Source organism: Prunus avium, chromosome 2, assembly GCF_965620075.1.
Source record: "Prunus avium chromosome 2, drPruAviu1.hap1.1, whole genome shotgun sequence".
Classification (NCBI taxonomy): domain Eukaryota; kingdom Viridiplantae; phylum Streptophyta; class Magnoliopsida; order Rosales; family Rosaceae; genus Prunus; species Prunus avium.
The window spans coordinates 30297154-30313877 of NC_142285.1; the positions used below are offsets into that span (position 1 = coordinate 30297154).

Here is a 16724-nt window from a genome sequence, read left to right on the forward strand (position 1 = left end):
CACCCATGGATCTTCTACAATCACTCAAAACATTGGCCAATCTGATTTGGTTTCTATGCCTATCTTATGCTTTTGACAAATGTAATAAACCCACCAGCTACAGGGCTGACTCGAACTCGATCAGAACTCAGCACAAAACTTCGCCTTGCAAAAATAGCAGGACAAGATACAGAAGCTCGTTCGGTTCTTCAACCCAAACAAATTATTGAGTTGGAAGGGCCATAGGCACTGGTGCCAAAAGCCCAAAAAAGAAAACCAAAGCCCCAGACAGAGTAACAGAGTGAAAGGAGGACATTGAAGATTAAGGGACACTCTGTTTCTGTGTGCTACGTCAGCCTAATCGCTTTTCAAGTCAAGTCAATGGAGTTATGGGTAGGCTGTCTTTTTCATTCATTGAATTCTGCAATTCATCATAACATGCTTGGCTTTCGGTTGAAGTTTTTAATTAATTTCCCACAGCTCATCACAGACACCAGCAAACGCTAGTTTGTTCTGGACCACTTCAAGTCGTCGACATCCATGGCTCTTGTGAAAGCAGCAGATCCACAGACCTCCTCTTCTAATGCTTCTCGATATTGTCATTATCACGTGTTCCTGAGTTTCAGAGGCCAAGACACTCGCAAGACTTTCACTGACCACCTCTACACGGCCCTTGTCAACGCTGGATTTCGGACTTTCCGAGACGACGATGAAGTGGAGAGAGGAGAAGGTATCAAGCCCGAACTGCAGAAAGCAATCAAACACTCACGAACTACTGTTATTGTATTTTCGAAAGACTATGCGTCGTCCACATGGTGCCTTGACGAGCTCGTCATGATCCTTGAACGCAAGAGGACCTCAGATGACCATGTCGTTTTGCCTGTCTTCTACGATGTGGATCCATCCCATGTGAGGAAGCAGACAGGGAATATTGCAAAGGCATTTGCAAGACACCAAAAAACTCAACCACTAAAGAAAGTGAAGGCATGGAAGGAGGCACTTGCGGAGGTTGCAGATCTGGCAGGGATGGTGTTGCAGAATCAAGCTGATGGGTAATTTCTTTCCTACTGCTAGTACAACTTCTATTAGGAGTTTTCATTTGTTATGTTTTTTTTAGGGTGCGTTTATTTATGAACTTTTCTGAAATTTCTTATTAGTTTTTTTCTTTGATAACTCTTATGAGTTATTTTTTAGGGTGCGTTAAACATGTTTCATAATAAAGATAAATAAGACGTTTGGGCTGTAAACATATATTGTTTTTCTATCTAATTTTTTAAGTTATACAAGAAAATAGTTAAAGTAATTCTCTTTCATTTTTAGGTACGAGTCAAAGTTTATGAAGAAAATAGTTAAAGTAATTGGAAACAAACTAAGTCGCACACCCTTGAGTGTTGCTCCGAACTTGATTGGAATGTGTTCTCGAGTTGAAACAATTAATTTATGGTTACAAGATGGGTCCCCTGATGTTGGCGTACTTGTAATCTATGGGATGAGTGGAATAGGGAAAACAACCATCGCAAAGACTGTTTACAATTCAAACTTTAGAATATTTGAAGGAAGCAGCTTCCTTGAAAATATCAAAGAAGTTTCACAGCAACCCAATGGCTTAGTTCAAATACAAACACAACTTCTTTCTGACATTTTGAATGGGAGAAAAATGAAAATAAGCAATGTTAGTGAGGGATTAATTAAGATTGAAGATGCAATAAGCTCCAAAAGAGTTCTTCTTGTTCTCGATGATGTGGATCATATGGACCAATTAGATGCAGTATTTCAAATGAAAGATCGATTTTATCCAGGAAGTAAAATCATCATAACAACTAGGCGTGCAAGATTGTTAAAGGCTCATCAAGTTACTGAGGTGTATGCGGTTGGAACTTTGACTCAAGAAGAATCATTGGAGCTCTTCAGTTGGCACGCTTTTGGCCAAGACCATCCTGTTGAAGATTACATAGAATATTCAGAGAAGCTAGTCGATCATTGCGGAGGACTTCCATTAGCTCTCAAAGTTTTAGGTTCTTCTTTGTTGGGGGAAAGTATATGTCTATGGAAAAGTGCATTGGAGAAGTTAGGAGCTATTCCAAATGGTGAAATAATAAATAAACTAAGAGTAAGCTATGACTCTTTGCAAGATGACCATGACCGAAAATTATTCCTCCACATTGCTTGTTTCTTTATTGGAATGGACAAAGATTACATTGCTAAAATACTAGATGGATGTGATTTCTATACAATTGTTGGCATTCAAAATCTCATCGATAGATGTTTGGTGATTATTGATGGAAGGGACAAGGTGCAGATGCACGACCTAATTCGTGGAATGGGAAGAGAAATTGTTCGCCTAGAATCAAAGGAGCCTTGGAAGCGTAGTAGAATATGGCATCATAAGGACTCTTTCAAAATCTTGACGGAAAAGAATGTAAGAAATATGCATTATTTGTACACATATTTGTTTTTATTCTTCTAAAAACTTTCCAAATGTTTTTCCCCTTTCTTCTATAGGGTACAGAAACAATTGAAGGTGTTGTCCTAGACATGCACATGTGCGCTACAAACAGTCTCATAAACTCAAATGAGAAAGTCTTGGAAACCAATGCATTTTCAGGGATGCACGAATTAAAACTACTCCATCTCAGTCATGTAAAACTTGACGGATGTTATGCAGAATTTTGTGCCGGATTAAGATGGTTGTGTTGGCTTGAATTTCCTTTGGATTCTATACCCACCGATTTTCCTGTGGGCAGTCTGATTGTTCTTGAAATGCAGTATAGCGGCTTGAGACAAATCTATGAAGGAACAAAAGTATGTTACTACATGCTTTTCAATTTGTTTTAATTTCATTGAAAACAAAAGTATATATATATCTATAACAATTAATTGCCAACATTGATTTTTCCTTCGTACATCTTTCCCCTACAGTGTCTTCCGTCCTTGAAGATCCTTGATCTCAGCCATTCTCATTCCCTTACAGAAACTATTGACTTCTCATATTGCCCAAATCTTGAGAAATTAGTTCTAGTAGACTGTACAAGCCTGATTTATGTCCATGGATCCATTGGAAACCTAGAGACACTTATTTACTTGAATATGAAAGATTGCAAAAACCTTAGGATGCTTCCCAAGAACATTTGTATGCTAAAATCACTTGAAACATTTATTATATCTGGTTGCTCAAATCTAAATGAGTTATCAATTGAGATGTTGAGGAACATGGACTCGTTAAAAGTGCTTGAGATAGATGGAACTCCGATAAGTGAATTATGGCTAGAAAGAAGTTCGAGTATCTTGGGTTCTTTACCATGCTCTTTAGTACAATTAAGTCTTTGGGGGTGCAATCTTTCGGATGATGCCTTTCCTATGGATTTTAGTAATTTGTCCTCATTGCGGAGACTAAATCTAGGGAATAATCCAATTGGTAGCCTACCAAATTGTATCAAAGGATTAACAAGGCTCCATGAACTCTCTTTGGACAATTGTACAAGTCTCAAATCGCTTCTGGGGTTACCAGAACTAAACCACTTGGATATCACCAATTGCATATCATTGGAGAAAATAACGTATCAATACCCCCGTTTATCCTGGGAAAGCGCTACCAGTTTGCGTTGCAACTACAACCTAGTTGAGTGGGAGTACAGGTACAAGTTACAACCCATTGGAAGTGTAGATGTAGAAATGATCAACCTCTTGGGATTGGGCAACTTGTTGGAATCAATGGCACCCATTCGGATGTACACACTGTACGAAAATTTACAAGAGGATGATCCAATTCCCGTCCAGGTGTGCGCCTCTCTCTCTCTCTCTCTCTCTCTCTCTCTCTCACACATATAATCACAGGAAAGAGTTGACTAATATTGTCAGTTCTATTGCATATATATATAGGGATTGTACGAAGATGGTATATTCAGCACATTTTTTGGTGCGAATGAGGTTCCAGGCCAATTCAGCCATAAAAGCAGAGGGTCCTCAATATCTTTTACTGTGCCATTACTTGATAATCACAGAACTCGAGGCTTGATTGTCTTTGTTGTCTATGTGAATGCTGGCTATGATTCTCCTATTGTCCACCACACTTATATGTCACATATAATAGTAAAAAATAAGAGCAACGATCTGAGGGGGTGGCTTTGCCCGTCACACCACGGTATTCCAGGTGAAGGAGAAGACATGATATGGTTAAGCCACTGGAATTTGGATGATCAGTTACAAGCTGGCGATGAAGTGGTTGTTTCTGTAATTATGAAATCTGGGCTTCTGGTAAAGGAGTTGGGCATCCGACTTGTGCAGGTGCAAGAGAATCATAATATGATGAGTATTTCCACAGATTCTTCTTATGATGATCGAATATGGTATAGTAAGCGCCTTGGGGACTCTGATGAAGAAGATAAGAGAGGTGTGATGTTTTATTGACGCATTTCATAATTTTACTCCAATTATTTCCAAATATAAAACAAAAAAAAAAATTAAATGAATCTATATTTTGTTAGTCCCTATTCACAAGTCAGTCCCTATTCATTTCAAAAACAAGTTTCCTCTCTAATTTGTTGGGATTTTCACTTGTCTTGTATATATGTTTTCCAGAGGAGGTTTGCTCTCGTTTTGTATGTTTACCAGACGAAGAAGAAGAGCGACAGGGTGATATCACAGTTGCAACCACCACAGGCAGCAATAACTCCGGCAGCCTCCGTGGCTGGAAGGTGCTCGTCACCACAGCTTGCTTCTTTCTCACCCTTACTCTAATCACTCGGTCTTCTCTCTCACGCAGAAAGAAGCGGCCATCCACAAGCCCTGGATGAATATTTTGTACCTGAACAGCAGAGCAGACTTTCGTTTCTGCATACATCCAATGTCATTTCGTAGCATTTCGTAGCATCATTTGTTCAGTTTTAACATATGTTTTATTCCGTAAGCGTTGGTTACTTTGTCCTCTTAGGCTGTTTATTTTGCCCTCTCCTTCATCTTCCTTATCTTCTAACTATTTCTCTCTTCTTCTTTTTTTATACAAATGTTTTCTTCACGGGATCTTTCAATAGCAACCTAACAATTCTTCTTCTATGACCAAAAAAAACAATTCTTCTTCTTGTTTCTGAGATCTATTTTCTCTGCAAAGTTAATTCTCTCATTTGGCTAATTCTTTCTTTGAAGTCTCCTAATTAATTTCAGTTTAATTGTCCAAAATTGACAGAAATAGGATGGGTGAAGTTCTAGGCTTCTTTCTTTTTCTTGGTTCATAATTTATCCCAGTAGTTTTGTTCAATGACTGCTTTTTTTTTTAGGTCAATTTTATTCAGTAGTTTTTTTTTTTTTTTTTGCTAAGCGAATAAAAATGAAGTCCAACTACTACATGCAAGAGAGGGAAAAAATGGTATAAAAATTTCTTCAATTTTGGTTTAGGGAAAGTAAAGAAAAAACAAAATACCTGAAAGATAGCCTTGCAACAGAGTTTTTATTCGAAAGGCATTTGATGTAAACTTAGAACTATAGCAGAAGGGAAAATGAAGGATTGGATATCGAGTGAGTCATGGGGGCGGGTAGAGTTTTTATGACGTGATTTTAAATTTCAAAATTATTCCAATTGGAATTTGTCGGTTTCTGATTGTTTTTGTGTTTAATTTGCACCCAAGTTAAAAATTGTGCTCTCTGTCATAACCCACACCACATCTCTCTGTCATAACCATCACATTAACTAAAGCTGAATTTTGGTTTGAATAGTAAGAAACAGAAGACGAATTTGCAATGATGCATCAAGTTTGCATTTTCTTTTCCAGTATATGATAATTTAACTTTGATCATTAGAATTTTAAGTACCCCCGAATTTTTCATTTCAATGGCTATATATAATTGTTTAGTTCACGCGGTGTGCCACATCAATAATCTAACAGATTTTTGACAAAATCAAATGGTAGGGGCCAAAATTGATGTTGAATGTTAATTTGGAGGACTATGCTGATAGAAAGAAAAAACTTTACGGACTAGAGGTGGTAATTTTGTGAATCTTAAACACCATTGTTGAATATAGACTTCACTCATGCTAGATAGAGACACCAAATTACTGACAGTTTTAAAATGACCATATCTTCATTAAAAACAGAATCTTTTAAGTCGTTGAAAACAAAGAAAGAAAGTGAACAACTTATCGTTGAAAAGTGAGCAATAGTCATTAAGAAAGGACAACAACTTATCACTGTCGCCAATTAGCTAATTGTTTAGGTTAGAAAGCAGCGAAAAACCTCTACCCGCCCCCATGACTCACTGGATATCTTCTTAGTGCTAAGTATTATCCTTCTAGAAAAAAAGACATCTTGATTTCTCGTGTTTTGACTAAAAATAATTACTTTTTTTTTTTCTATGTATTTGAGGAGTATTTTTGTTCAACACTTTAATCCAATGTATACTCTCACTACCATGATATTATTAAACTTACACATCATACTTTATATCAAGCCACCTAACCAACACACTACATAATACATATTATCTGTATTATTAGACTTACATATTATACCTTATATTGAACCACCTATACACCACAAAGTCTTCATTTTCGCCCCAAGTCCAAAAGCTTGCCCCTAAAGTCTAAAACCATCGGCTTGAGGACTCCATCATCAAGACCCAGATTGATCTTCAGTTAGCTTTTACACTTAGTCAGTTGATCCCATTCACAACCTGCACACACTACCGGTTAAATTTGATAGATTCTGTACGATTAATTAAATTTCTTTCCTTCATGCACACATCTCTTATACCTTAGAACTTTCCAATCTTATAAATTTCCATGGAATTTTATAATTCAATTATATGAGAATCTCACATGTTTGAATTCTCTTTCATTTTGACTGCAATTGTTTTAGGTATGAGTCAAAGTTTATCGAAAAAATAAGGGTCATTATATAATAGGCCTTTGCAACTCTAATAGTCTATACAAAAATTTATCTACATATTTACTTCCAACTAAAAGTCAATTTTGAAAACGGATGCCATGAAGGATAAAAGTTGCCCATTTCTTATTACTTATTTACAAAACCCTGCCATTTTTGTTATCCAACGATTTTTTCTAAACAATCCCTAATATCTAGCCTTTTCATTATTATGGTGTTGCTGGACTCAACTAATCAAAACATTCTCATAATACATATAATATATGTTCGTTCATAAATAATATGTATATATAGCTATACATATAAACCATAATTACATATAATGTAGGTATATTAAAATTAATGTAGGTATATTGGATGTCGTATAATGTATGTAATTTACCTATACATATTTTCGTAGTAGGTATATTATAATGTAGGTATATTGGAATAGATAATTATGTACATTTTTTATAAATTAAAAACAGGTACACTATTCATATTAGGTAAATTATATTTTTCATAAAACAAACAATAAAAATATTATTGGTTATTTTTCATAGAACAAGTAATAGGTACATTATTTTTTCAACATAATTAGTATGTACAGTATTATTCATAAACAATTATAAAGTAGATTATTAGTCATCTATAATTCATAAAAAGAAAATAACATAAACATTTTTATTAAACAAACCGATTACCTAAATCTGTATTTATTGTTAAATTTTAAAAAATGTTTCCAAATTAATTTCTACATCCATTTGGAGATCTTTCCAAATTCAACGTCTGTCATTATATAGAATCCAATTAAAAACTGTTTTCATATTCATTAATATACAAAATGCAATAATGGCTTAGTTGGGGGTATTTTTGGAATCTGAAAAGTACAATAAATCAGATTTTATGCTTAATTAGGTAACTTGCTGAGTTGGATCCTAGGCATGAGTTTTTACTTATACAAATTGGGTATTATTTATAGAAACAAAAAGTGAAGGGTTGTAGGTACGACAAATTGAATTTGAAGGATGTAAGTCAAATTTACTAAAAAAATTATTAACGTTATTGGAGATAAACTAAGTCGCACACCCTTAAGTGTTGCCCCCAACATGATTGGAATGCAATCTCGAGTGGAAAATATCAACTTATGGTTACAGCACGGATCAACTGATGTTGGCATACTTGTAATTTATGGTGTAAGTGGAATAGGGAAGACAACCATAACAAAGTATGTTTATAATTCAAACTTTCGAAGATTCAAAGGCAGCAACTTTCTTGAAAACATCAAAGAAATTTCACAGCAAACCAATGGCTTAGTTCAAATACGAACACAACTTCTTTATGATATTTTGAATGGGAGAAAAGTGAAAATACAGAGTGTTAGTCAAGGAATAACTGAGATTGAAGACGCCATAAGTTCTAAACGGGTTCTCCTTGTCCTCGATGATGTGGATCATGAGGACCAATTAGATGCACTACTTCGGATGAAAGATCAATTTTGTCCAGGAAGTAAAATCATCATAACAACTAGGCGTGCAAGATTAAAGACTCATCTAGTTACTGAGGTACATGCAGTTGAATCTGAAAATACCTGTAGGATGACTAAAAATGCCTAGAGGGCTGTGAATAGGCCAATTTAATATTATAATCAATAAACTTCGTTAGCAGGATTGATATGGCTTATCAATCCTGAAATGTGTTGGGCATAAAATAAAAGAACACGCAGAGAATTATTTAATGTGATAAAATCTCACCTCTGGGGAAAATCCACGGGACTCCTCAGTCCAACACAAATCCACTATAGAACGATGATTACAAGAAGTACTCACACACTTATGAGTCACCGACATGCATACGAATGCAATATGAATGAAGAAAAGATTTGATAAATCACCAAGTAAACAAGGAACACTTGATGCCTTATCTAAGAAAATAAGCATTGCAGCTTTCACAAAACAGATTCAATATATTCCAAAATTTAATACGTTGAAAGCCTGCTCTTTGAAAAGAAGACACCTTGGTTTTATTCAAAACAGGTTCTCTCACTCAAGAGAAACCTACGTGACCACCAATCCTATTCAACAAAGACTTTCAACCTTATTCAACTACCACACTACAAAATTTGATGCAATATGAACTCCAAACCTATTCAACTATGACTCCAAAACTTGATCCAATATAATCTCTCAGTAAAGACGTGAAAGCAGGACCACATATGTTATTTAATTATGACTATTAGTTTTGATTCAAAATGGATTCTTAGAAAATACACCAACCAAGTAATCTTTAATAGAAAAACAATATCTATTAAAACAAATGAATTAGACCAATCAAGTAGGAAATAATATCAAGAGATAAAATCTAATCATATTAAAAATAGGATTAACATAAAAATACTTGAGTAAAAATAATTTCAACTAGGAATTCTATAATGAATGCATGATTATGTCATGATTTACCTGAAATCAGTTTCCTCATATCAACCAAGTCACACTTCGGAAATCCGGGATTGAATGTGTTGCGCCAAAACATCCAATAAACGATATTCACACACTAACTCCCAACCTATGCTAGAGTATAGGAAATGACAATACAATTTTCATACTAGTACAGAATCGATTATCTTTGGATCAAAACGAATCATTGTAGCTCTTCAGTTGGCACGCTTTTGGCCAGAACCATCCCGTTGAAGATTACATAGAATATTCGGAAAAAAAAAAATAGCGGATCATTGTGGAGGTCTTCCATTAGCAGTTAAAGTTTTATGTTCATCTTTGTTGGGGAAAAGTATAGATGTATGGAAAAGTGCACTTGAGAAGTTAGAAGCTATTCCAAATGGTGAAATAATAAATAAGCTAAGTGTAAGCTACGATTCTTTGCAAGATGATCATGACCGAACCAAAATCTCAATCATCACAAATTTCATCAGTACCATATCCATATGTTTAGTTCGATATTTAGCTTAGTAGAGAGAGAACTTTCCAGCTAGGTAGTACGCATATTCTTCTTTACCAATAATTGGCAACAGTCAATGCATATCAAGAACATACACTTATTTTTTTTAATTGGCAAAAATTGGCAACAGTAAACTTACAACAAAGCTATGTTTCTAAAAGACAAGGCTAACGATGAAAAAATTGGTAACGAAGGGATTGATAATATTATATCCAAATGACAGCCAGCTCAACCATGCATCTCCACTACTACAGAAGCTTGTTTCTGGTTCTTCAACCCAACCAAATTATTCAGCTCAGGAACCAAACCATAGGAGGGAAGGGCGGGCCATTAGGCTCTGCAGCCATGAATTTAATATCTTCTTGCTGCCAAAAGCCCAAACAAGAAAAGCCCAAACAAGAAAAGCCATAACAAATCGATCACAGAGTGAAAGGAGGACTTTGAGGATGGCACCCATGACTCTTTTCATTTGCTTTGACATACCCAAAGAAATCAAGGGATGGATACTGTTTTTTTTTGGGGGGGTAGAACTCTGCTTCTGTGTGCTAAGGGCTAATTTGGCATTACTGTACTTAAAAAAAAAATTGCTTTTGTTGTTCTGCGATAATAATCAGCTGTGAAAAAAAACAGCTAGGCGTTTGGTAAACTGTATTTAAAAAATTGTTGTGAGTAGTCAAAGTATTTGGTAAATTTTTATTAGAAGTGTTTTTAATGTGTATAATGATCAAAAAGACATAACAATTAAAATATTTATTTTTTTCTCCATTCTTTTTCTACTTTAAAAAGAGAACCAGTTTCACTACATACATTATTTTCTTTTTTTAATTTACACTTTTTTATCAAACCAACCAACTATCATCCTTTGTTTTTCTCTCATTTCTCTTTTCTTTTTCGATCCCCCCCCCTTTTTTTTTGGAAGATTCACTATTAAACCCAATATAGAAGCCCAAATTATAAAAATACCATATATGAAATGAACTTTATAAACACACCCAAAGCTCATTTACAACATAACAAAATGGTTTTTAACTTCTTTTAAATTACAAAATTACCATTGATTTCTTAAAACAAACCCAACCTCAAAACATATAAAAAAAGCCCAAAAAAACTCAATAGGGCATCAAAGTAATTTAATAATCAAAATTAAATTTAATACGACCAATTGTCATTTTTTGGTTTTTTTTTTTGGGGTTTGTTTATATAAATTAAATGGTGTAGAGTTTATTTATAATTTTAGTGCTAAGATTGAGTATTTGACTAAATATCTCTTCTTCTTTTTCTTTCATTTTCTTCCTCTTCTCAATTACGATTTCTCTCTCTCTCTCTCTCTCTCTCTTTTCCTGGAGCTCTGCCCAGGCCCCTCTTACCCGACCCCAAATCTACTCACCACACCCAACCCCTTCCCACGACAAACCCCAGCCAACCACCACTGTTTTCTCTCTCTCCCCGCCTCCATCCACCCAAGACGCAACCCACCCGACTCAGATCTGCCATAGCGACTGCCCAGATCCATCAAGCCATACCCACTGTCCAAATATGAATATACTGTTTTTTACTTTATTTTAAATCAATTTTATATAAAGTTTACGAATCTATTGATTTGATGATCAACACATAAAAATTCAATTTAATCCAGACCCAAGAAGTTACCTAAATTGATGGGAGAAGAAGGAAGAAGAAGAGTTCAGACTGGAGAGGAAACCCCAATAGAACGAATAGGAAGGATAAGGGCGGTCATTTTGGAAAAGTAATAAGGGTGTTATGGGAAAAAAGAAACTTTCATTAAAGGAGCCGGGTGGCTTTTTTTAAAATCAACTTTTAGAAGCAAGGGTGGCGCAGCTTGGAGAAACTGCTGCGAGAGATCCGAGATTTTAAAATAAGTGGCTGTCTAATACTTTTTTTGATGAAAAGTGGCTGTCTAATACTTTACCAAAAGCTTTGGTTGGTTAAATTTTTTTTAAAAGCCACTTTTTTTATAAGCACCGCACTCCCAAACGCGGGCTAATTAGCCTGAGTGAGGCTTAAATTATAAAATTACCCACAAGCCCCGACAGCTGCCTACCCACCTTACCAGTGGCCACCGCCCAAGATCCATAAAGGGTACAGAAAAAATGGTCATAGATGATCCTTTTATTTGGTCATTCAGAAGCTGTTTGTTTATACAATCCAGGAAGGAAATAGGAACATCAAAACTTGATAGAAGATTTAATTTCCACTCAGACAGTTTATTTGTTCACAGCACCTCATCCATGGCACTTGTGACAGCAGCCGATCCACAAACCTCCTCTGTTTCCAGTACTTCTCGATATTGTCGTTATCACGTGTTCCTGAGTTTCAGAGGCCATGACACTCGCAAGACTTTCACTGACCACCTCTACACGGCCCTTGTCAAAGCCGGATTTCGCACTTTCCGAGACGACGATGAAGTCGAGAGAGGAGAAGGTATCAAGCCCGAACTGCAGAAAGCAATCAAACACTCACGAACTTCTGTTATTGTGTTCTCGAAAAACTACGCGTCGTCCAGATGGTGCCTTGACGAGCTCGTCATGATCCTTGAACGCAAGAGGATCTCAGCTGACCATGTCGTTTTACCTGTCTTCTACGACGTGGATCCATCCGACTTGCGGAAGCAGACAGGAAGTCTTGCAAAGGCATTTGCTAGACACCAAAAAACCCAACCGTCGAACGAAGTGAAGGAATGGAGGGAGGCACTTGCAAAGGTTGCAGATCTGGCAGGGATGGTCTTACAAAATCAAGCTGATGGGTAATCTCTTTCCTACCACTTCTTTTATTTACAGTCTCTTTCTAAAGTTAAAATAATGAAAATGGACTTTTCAGTCTGTCTTTTTTTGGCAAACTAAATATAATTCCTTCCGACGGGTTACTAATGGAGATTTAATATGATTTTTCTTTCTCAGGTGTGTTAATTATAATATTTCTGACTTTTCCAATAAATGTTTTTAGGATAGATAACTAAAATTTGAACATAGGAGGTACAATTTGATTATAAAAAAATGTGTACTCATTTTAAAATCAAGCTCAAGCTCATTTTAAAATCTCCTAAAATTTTCAACATCAAATCAGAAGAAAGTTTTGATGCCTAATCCATGAAAATCAAAATGGAACACAAATTTACAATTCTATAAGAATGTTTTTCAGAAACCCCAAGCTCATTTTAAGCAAATCAAACAAATCTGAAAGTTGGGTTTTTCAAATGAGAAGATGTGCACAAATTGATGGAAAAGTCAACTTAGTTGACGGATTATACTACTGCAAGGATGTTTGAATTCTTTTTTCATTTGGATTGCAACTTTTCAGACACGAGTGAAAGTTTATCAACAAGATTGTCCAAGTGATACGAGGAAAACTAAGGCGTAGACGCCTAAGTGTTCCCCACATCATGATCGGAATGCATTCTCAAGTCAACGAATTGAATTTATGGTTACAAGATAGATCAGATGATGTTGGCATACTTATAATTTGTGGCATGAGTGGAATAGGGAAGACAACCATTGCAAAGTCTGTTTATAATTCAAACTTTGGAAGGTTTGAAGGAAGCAGCTTCCTTGAAAACATAAAAGAAGTTTCACAGCAACCCAATGGCTTAGTTCAAATACAAACACAGCTTCTTTCTGATATTTTGAATGGGAGAAAAGTAAAAATAAACAATGTTAGTGAAGGATTAAGTGAAATTGAAGATGCAATAAGCTCTATGAGGGTTCTCCTTGTTCTCGATGATGTGGATTATATGGATCAATTAGATGCAGTATTTCTGATGAAAGATCAGTTTTATCCAGGAAGTAAAATCATAATAACAACTAGGCATGCAAGATTGTTAAGGGCTCATCAAGTTACTAAGGTGTATGAAGTTGAAACTTTGCACTACAAGGAATCATTGGAGCTTTTTAGTTGGCACGCTTTTGGTCAGGACCATCCCATTGAAGGTTACATAGAATATTCGCAAAAAATAGTGGATCATTGCGGAGGACTTCCATTAGCTCTTAAAGTTTTAGGTTCTTCTATGTACTTGGGGAATAGTATAGATGTATGGAAAAGTGCACTAGAGAAGTTAGAAGCCATTCCAAATGGTGAAATAGTAAATAAACTAAGAGTAAGCTATGACTCTTTACAAGATGACCATGATCGAAATTCATTCCTCCACATTGCTTGTTTCTTTATCGGAAAGGACAAACTAGATGGATGTGATTTCTATACAATTGTTGGCATTCAAAATCTCATCAATAGACGTTTGGTGATTATTGATGAATGGGACAAGGTGCAAATGCATGACCTAATTCGTGGAATGGGAAGGGAAATTGTTCGCCTAGAATCAAATGAGCCTTGGAAGCGTAGTAGAGTATGGCATCATAAGGACTCTTTCAGAATCTTGACGGAAAAGAATGTAAGAAATATGCGTTCTCTATACACATATATATGTTTTTCTTCTTGTAAATATTTTCCAAATGTTTTTCTCCTTTTCTTTTGTAGGGTACAGAAACAATTGAAGGTCTTGTCCTCGACATGCACATGTGCCCTACTATAAACTCAAATGAGAAAGTCTTGGAAACCAATGCATTTTCAAGGATGCGGGAACTAAAACTACTCCATCTTAGTCATGTACAACTTAACGGATCTTATGCAGAATTTTGTACAAGACTAAGATGGTTGTGTTGGACTAAGTTTCCTTTGGATTCTATACCCGTTGATTTTCCTTTGGAAAGCGTTATTATTCTTGAAATGCAATACAGCGGTCTGAGACAAGTATTCAAGGGAACAAAAGTATGTTACTCTCTACTCTTTTCAATTTCTTTTTCATTTTCATTAGGTTTTTAGTTTGATAACAAATTATATATTTATAACAATTAACTCCCCACATTGTTTTCTTCTGTACATTTTCTCCCCTACAGTATCTTCCGTCCTTGAAGATCCTTGATCTCAGCCATTCTCATTCCCTTACAGAAACCATTGACTTCTCATATTGCCCAAATCTAGAGAAATTGATTCTAGTAGACTGCACGAGCCTGATTTATGTCCATGGATCCATTGGAAACCTAGAGAGACTCATTTACTTGAATATGAGAGATTGCAGAAAGATTAGGATGCTTCCAAAGAACATTTGTGTGCTAAAATCACTTGAAACATTTATTATATCTGGTTGCTCAAATCTTAATGAGTTATCAATTGAGATGCTGAGGAACATGAACTCATTAAAAGTGCTTAAGACAGATGGAATTCCGATAAGTGAATTATGGCTAGAAAGAAGTTTGAGTATCTTGGGTTCTTTACCATGCTCTTTAGTGGAATTAAGTCTTTGGGGGTGCAATCTTTTGGATGATGCATTTCCTATGGAAATTTGTCCTCATTGCAGAGACTAAATCTAGGGAATAATCCAATTGGTAGCCTACCAAATTGTATCAAAGGATTAACAAGGCTCGATGAACTCTCTTTTTCCAAGTGTACAAGTCTCAAATCGCTTCTCGGGTTACCAAAACTAAAGGACTTGGATATCACTAATTGCATATCATTGGAGAAAATAACGTATCAATCCTCTTCATCCTCGGAATATAGCATTACAAAATTATGTGGCAACTACGACCTAGTTGAGTGGCTGTACAGTTACAAGTTACAACACATTGGTAGAGTTGATGTAGAAATGATCAACCTCGCGGGATTGTGCAACTTGTTCGAATCAATGGCACCCATTCAGATGTATACACAATACTTTCGAAATGATGATCCAATTCCCATCCAGGTGTGCACCTCTCTCTCTCTCTCTCTCTCTCTCTCTCTCTCTCTCTCATATGATCACAGGAAAGAGTTGACTAATATTGTCAGTTCTATTGCATATATATAGGGACTGTACGAACATGGTATACTCAGCGCATTTTTTGGTGGGAATGAGGTTCCAGGCCAATTCAGCCATAAAAACAGAGGGTCCTCAATATCTTTTACGGTGCCATTACTTGATAATCACAGAACTCGAGGTTTGATTGTCTTTGTTGTCTATGTGAATGCTGGCTATGATTATCCTATTATCTACAATGATTTGCCACATATAAGAGTCAAAAATAAGAGCAACGGTCTGAAGAGGGCGTATTTCCCATTACACTACGGTATGCCAGGTGAAGGAGAAGACATGGTATGGTTAAGCCACTGGAATTTGGAGGATGTTCATTTAGAAGGTGGCGATGAAGTGGTTGTTTCTGTAATTATGAAATATGGGTTTCTGGTAAAGGAGTTGGGCATCCAGCTTGTGCAGGTACAACAAGAAGAGAATCATAATATGATGAGTATTTCTTCTCATGATGATCAAATATGGTTCGATGAGTGCCGTGGGGACTCTGATGAAGAAGATAAAGCAGGTGTGATGTTTTATTGACGCATTTCATAATTTTACTCCAACTATACCCAAATATAAAATGAAACAAAATAATAAATGAATCTATATTTCGTTAGTTCCTATTCACAGGTCAGCCCCTATTCATTTCAAAAACAAGTTTCCTCTCCAATTTGTTGGGATTTTCACTTGTATATATGTTTTCCAAAGGAGGTTTTCTCTTGTTTTGTATGTTCTCCAGACGAAGAAGAAGTGCAACAGGATGATATCACAGTTGCAACCACCACAGGCAGCAATAACTCCGGCGGTCTCTGTGGCTGGAAGTTACTCGTCACCGCAGCTTGCTTCTTTCTCACCCTTTTTCTAATCACTCGGTCTTCTCCCTCACGAAGAAAGAAGCGACTGTCCACAAACCGTGGATGAATATTTTGCCATAAGATGATCATGACTGAAACTTATTCCTCCATTTTGCTTGTTTCTTTATCGGAAAGGACAAAGATTACATTGTAAAATACTAGACGGATGTGAGTTCTTTACAATTTTTGCCATTCAAAATCTCATCGATAGATGTTTGGTGACAAGGTCCAAATGCATGACCT

At 36.0% G+C, this 16724-nt stretch overlaps 1 protein-coding gene and 1 pseudogene across 3 annotated transcripts; both read left to right on the forward strand.

The window, feature by feature from the left end:
• The first annotated feature begins 474 nt into the window (after nt 1–474).
• Nucleotides 475–4897, forward strand: LOC110763953 (disease resistance protein RUN1-like). Of its 2 annotated transcripts, none has more exons than XM_088248252.1 (6): nt 475–1031; nt 1300–2398; nt 2482–2781; nt 2899–3756; nt 3859–4369; nt 4558–4897. In XM_088248252.1, exons 1-6 carry the CDS (start codon nt 520–522, stop codon nt 4770–4772), a joined length of 3495 nt encoding a protein of 1164 aa, XP_088104378.1. In that variant the 5' UTR covers nt 475–519; the 3' UTR covers nt 4773–4897. The 2 variants fall into 2 exon arrangements, with proteins under 2 accessions (XP_088104378.1, XP_088104379.1); XM_088248253.1 differs by having other exon boundaries at nt 4591–4897.
• A 6928-nt stretch (nt 4898–11825) lies between these two features.
• On the forward strand, nt 11826–16687 carry LOC110763957 (disease resistance protein RPV1-like; annotated as a pseudogene). The gene is made up of 6 exons (XR_015834012.1): nt 11826–12552; nt 13107–14190; nt 14277–14567; nt 14696–15540; nt 15643–16150; nt 16367–16687. The product of XR_015834012.1 is annotated as a disease resistance protein RPV1-like (transcript).
• The last annotated feature ends 37 nt before the right edge of the window (nt 16688–16724 follow it).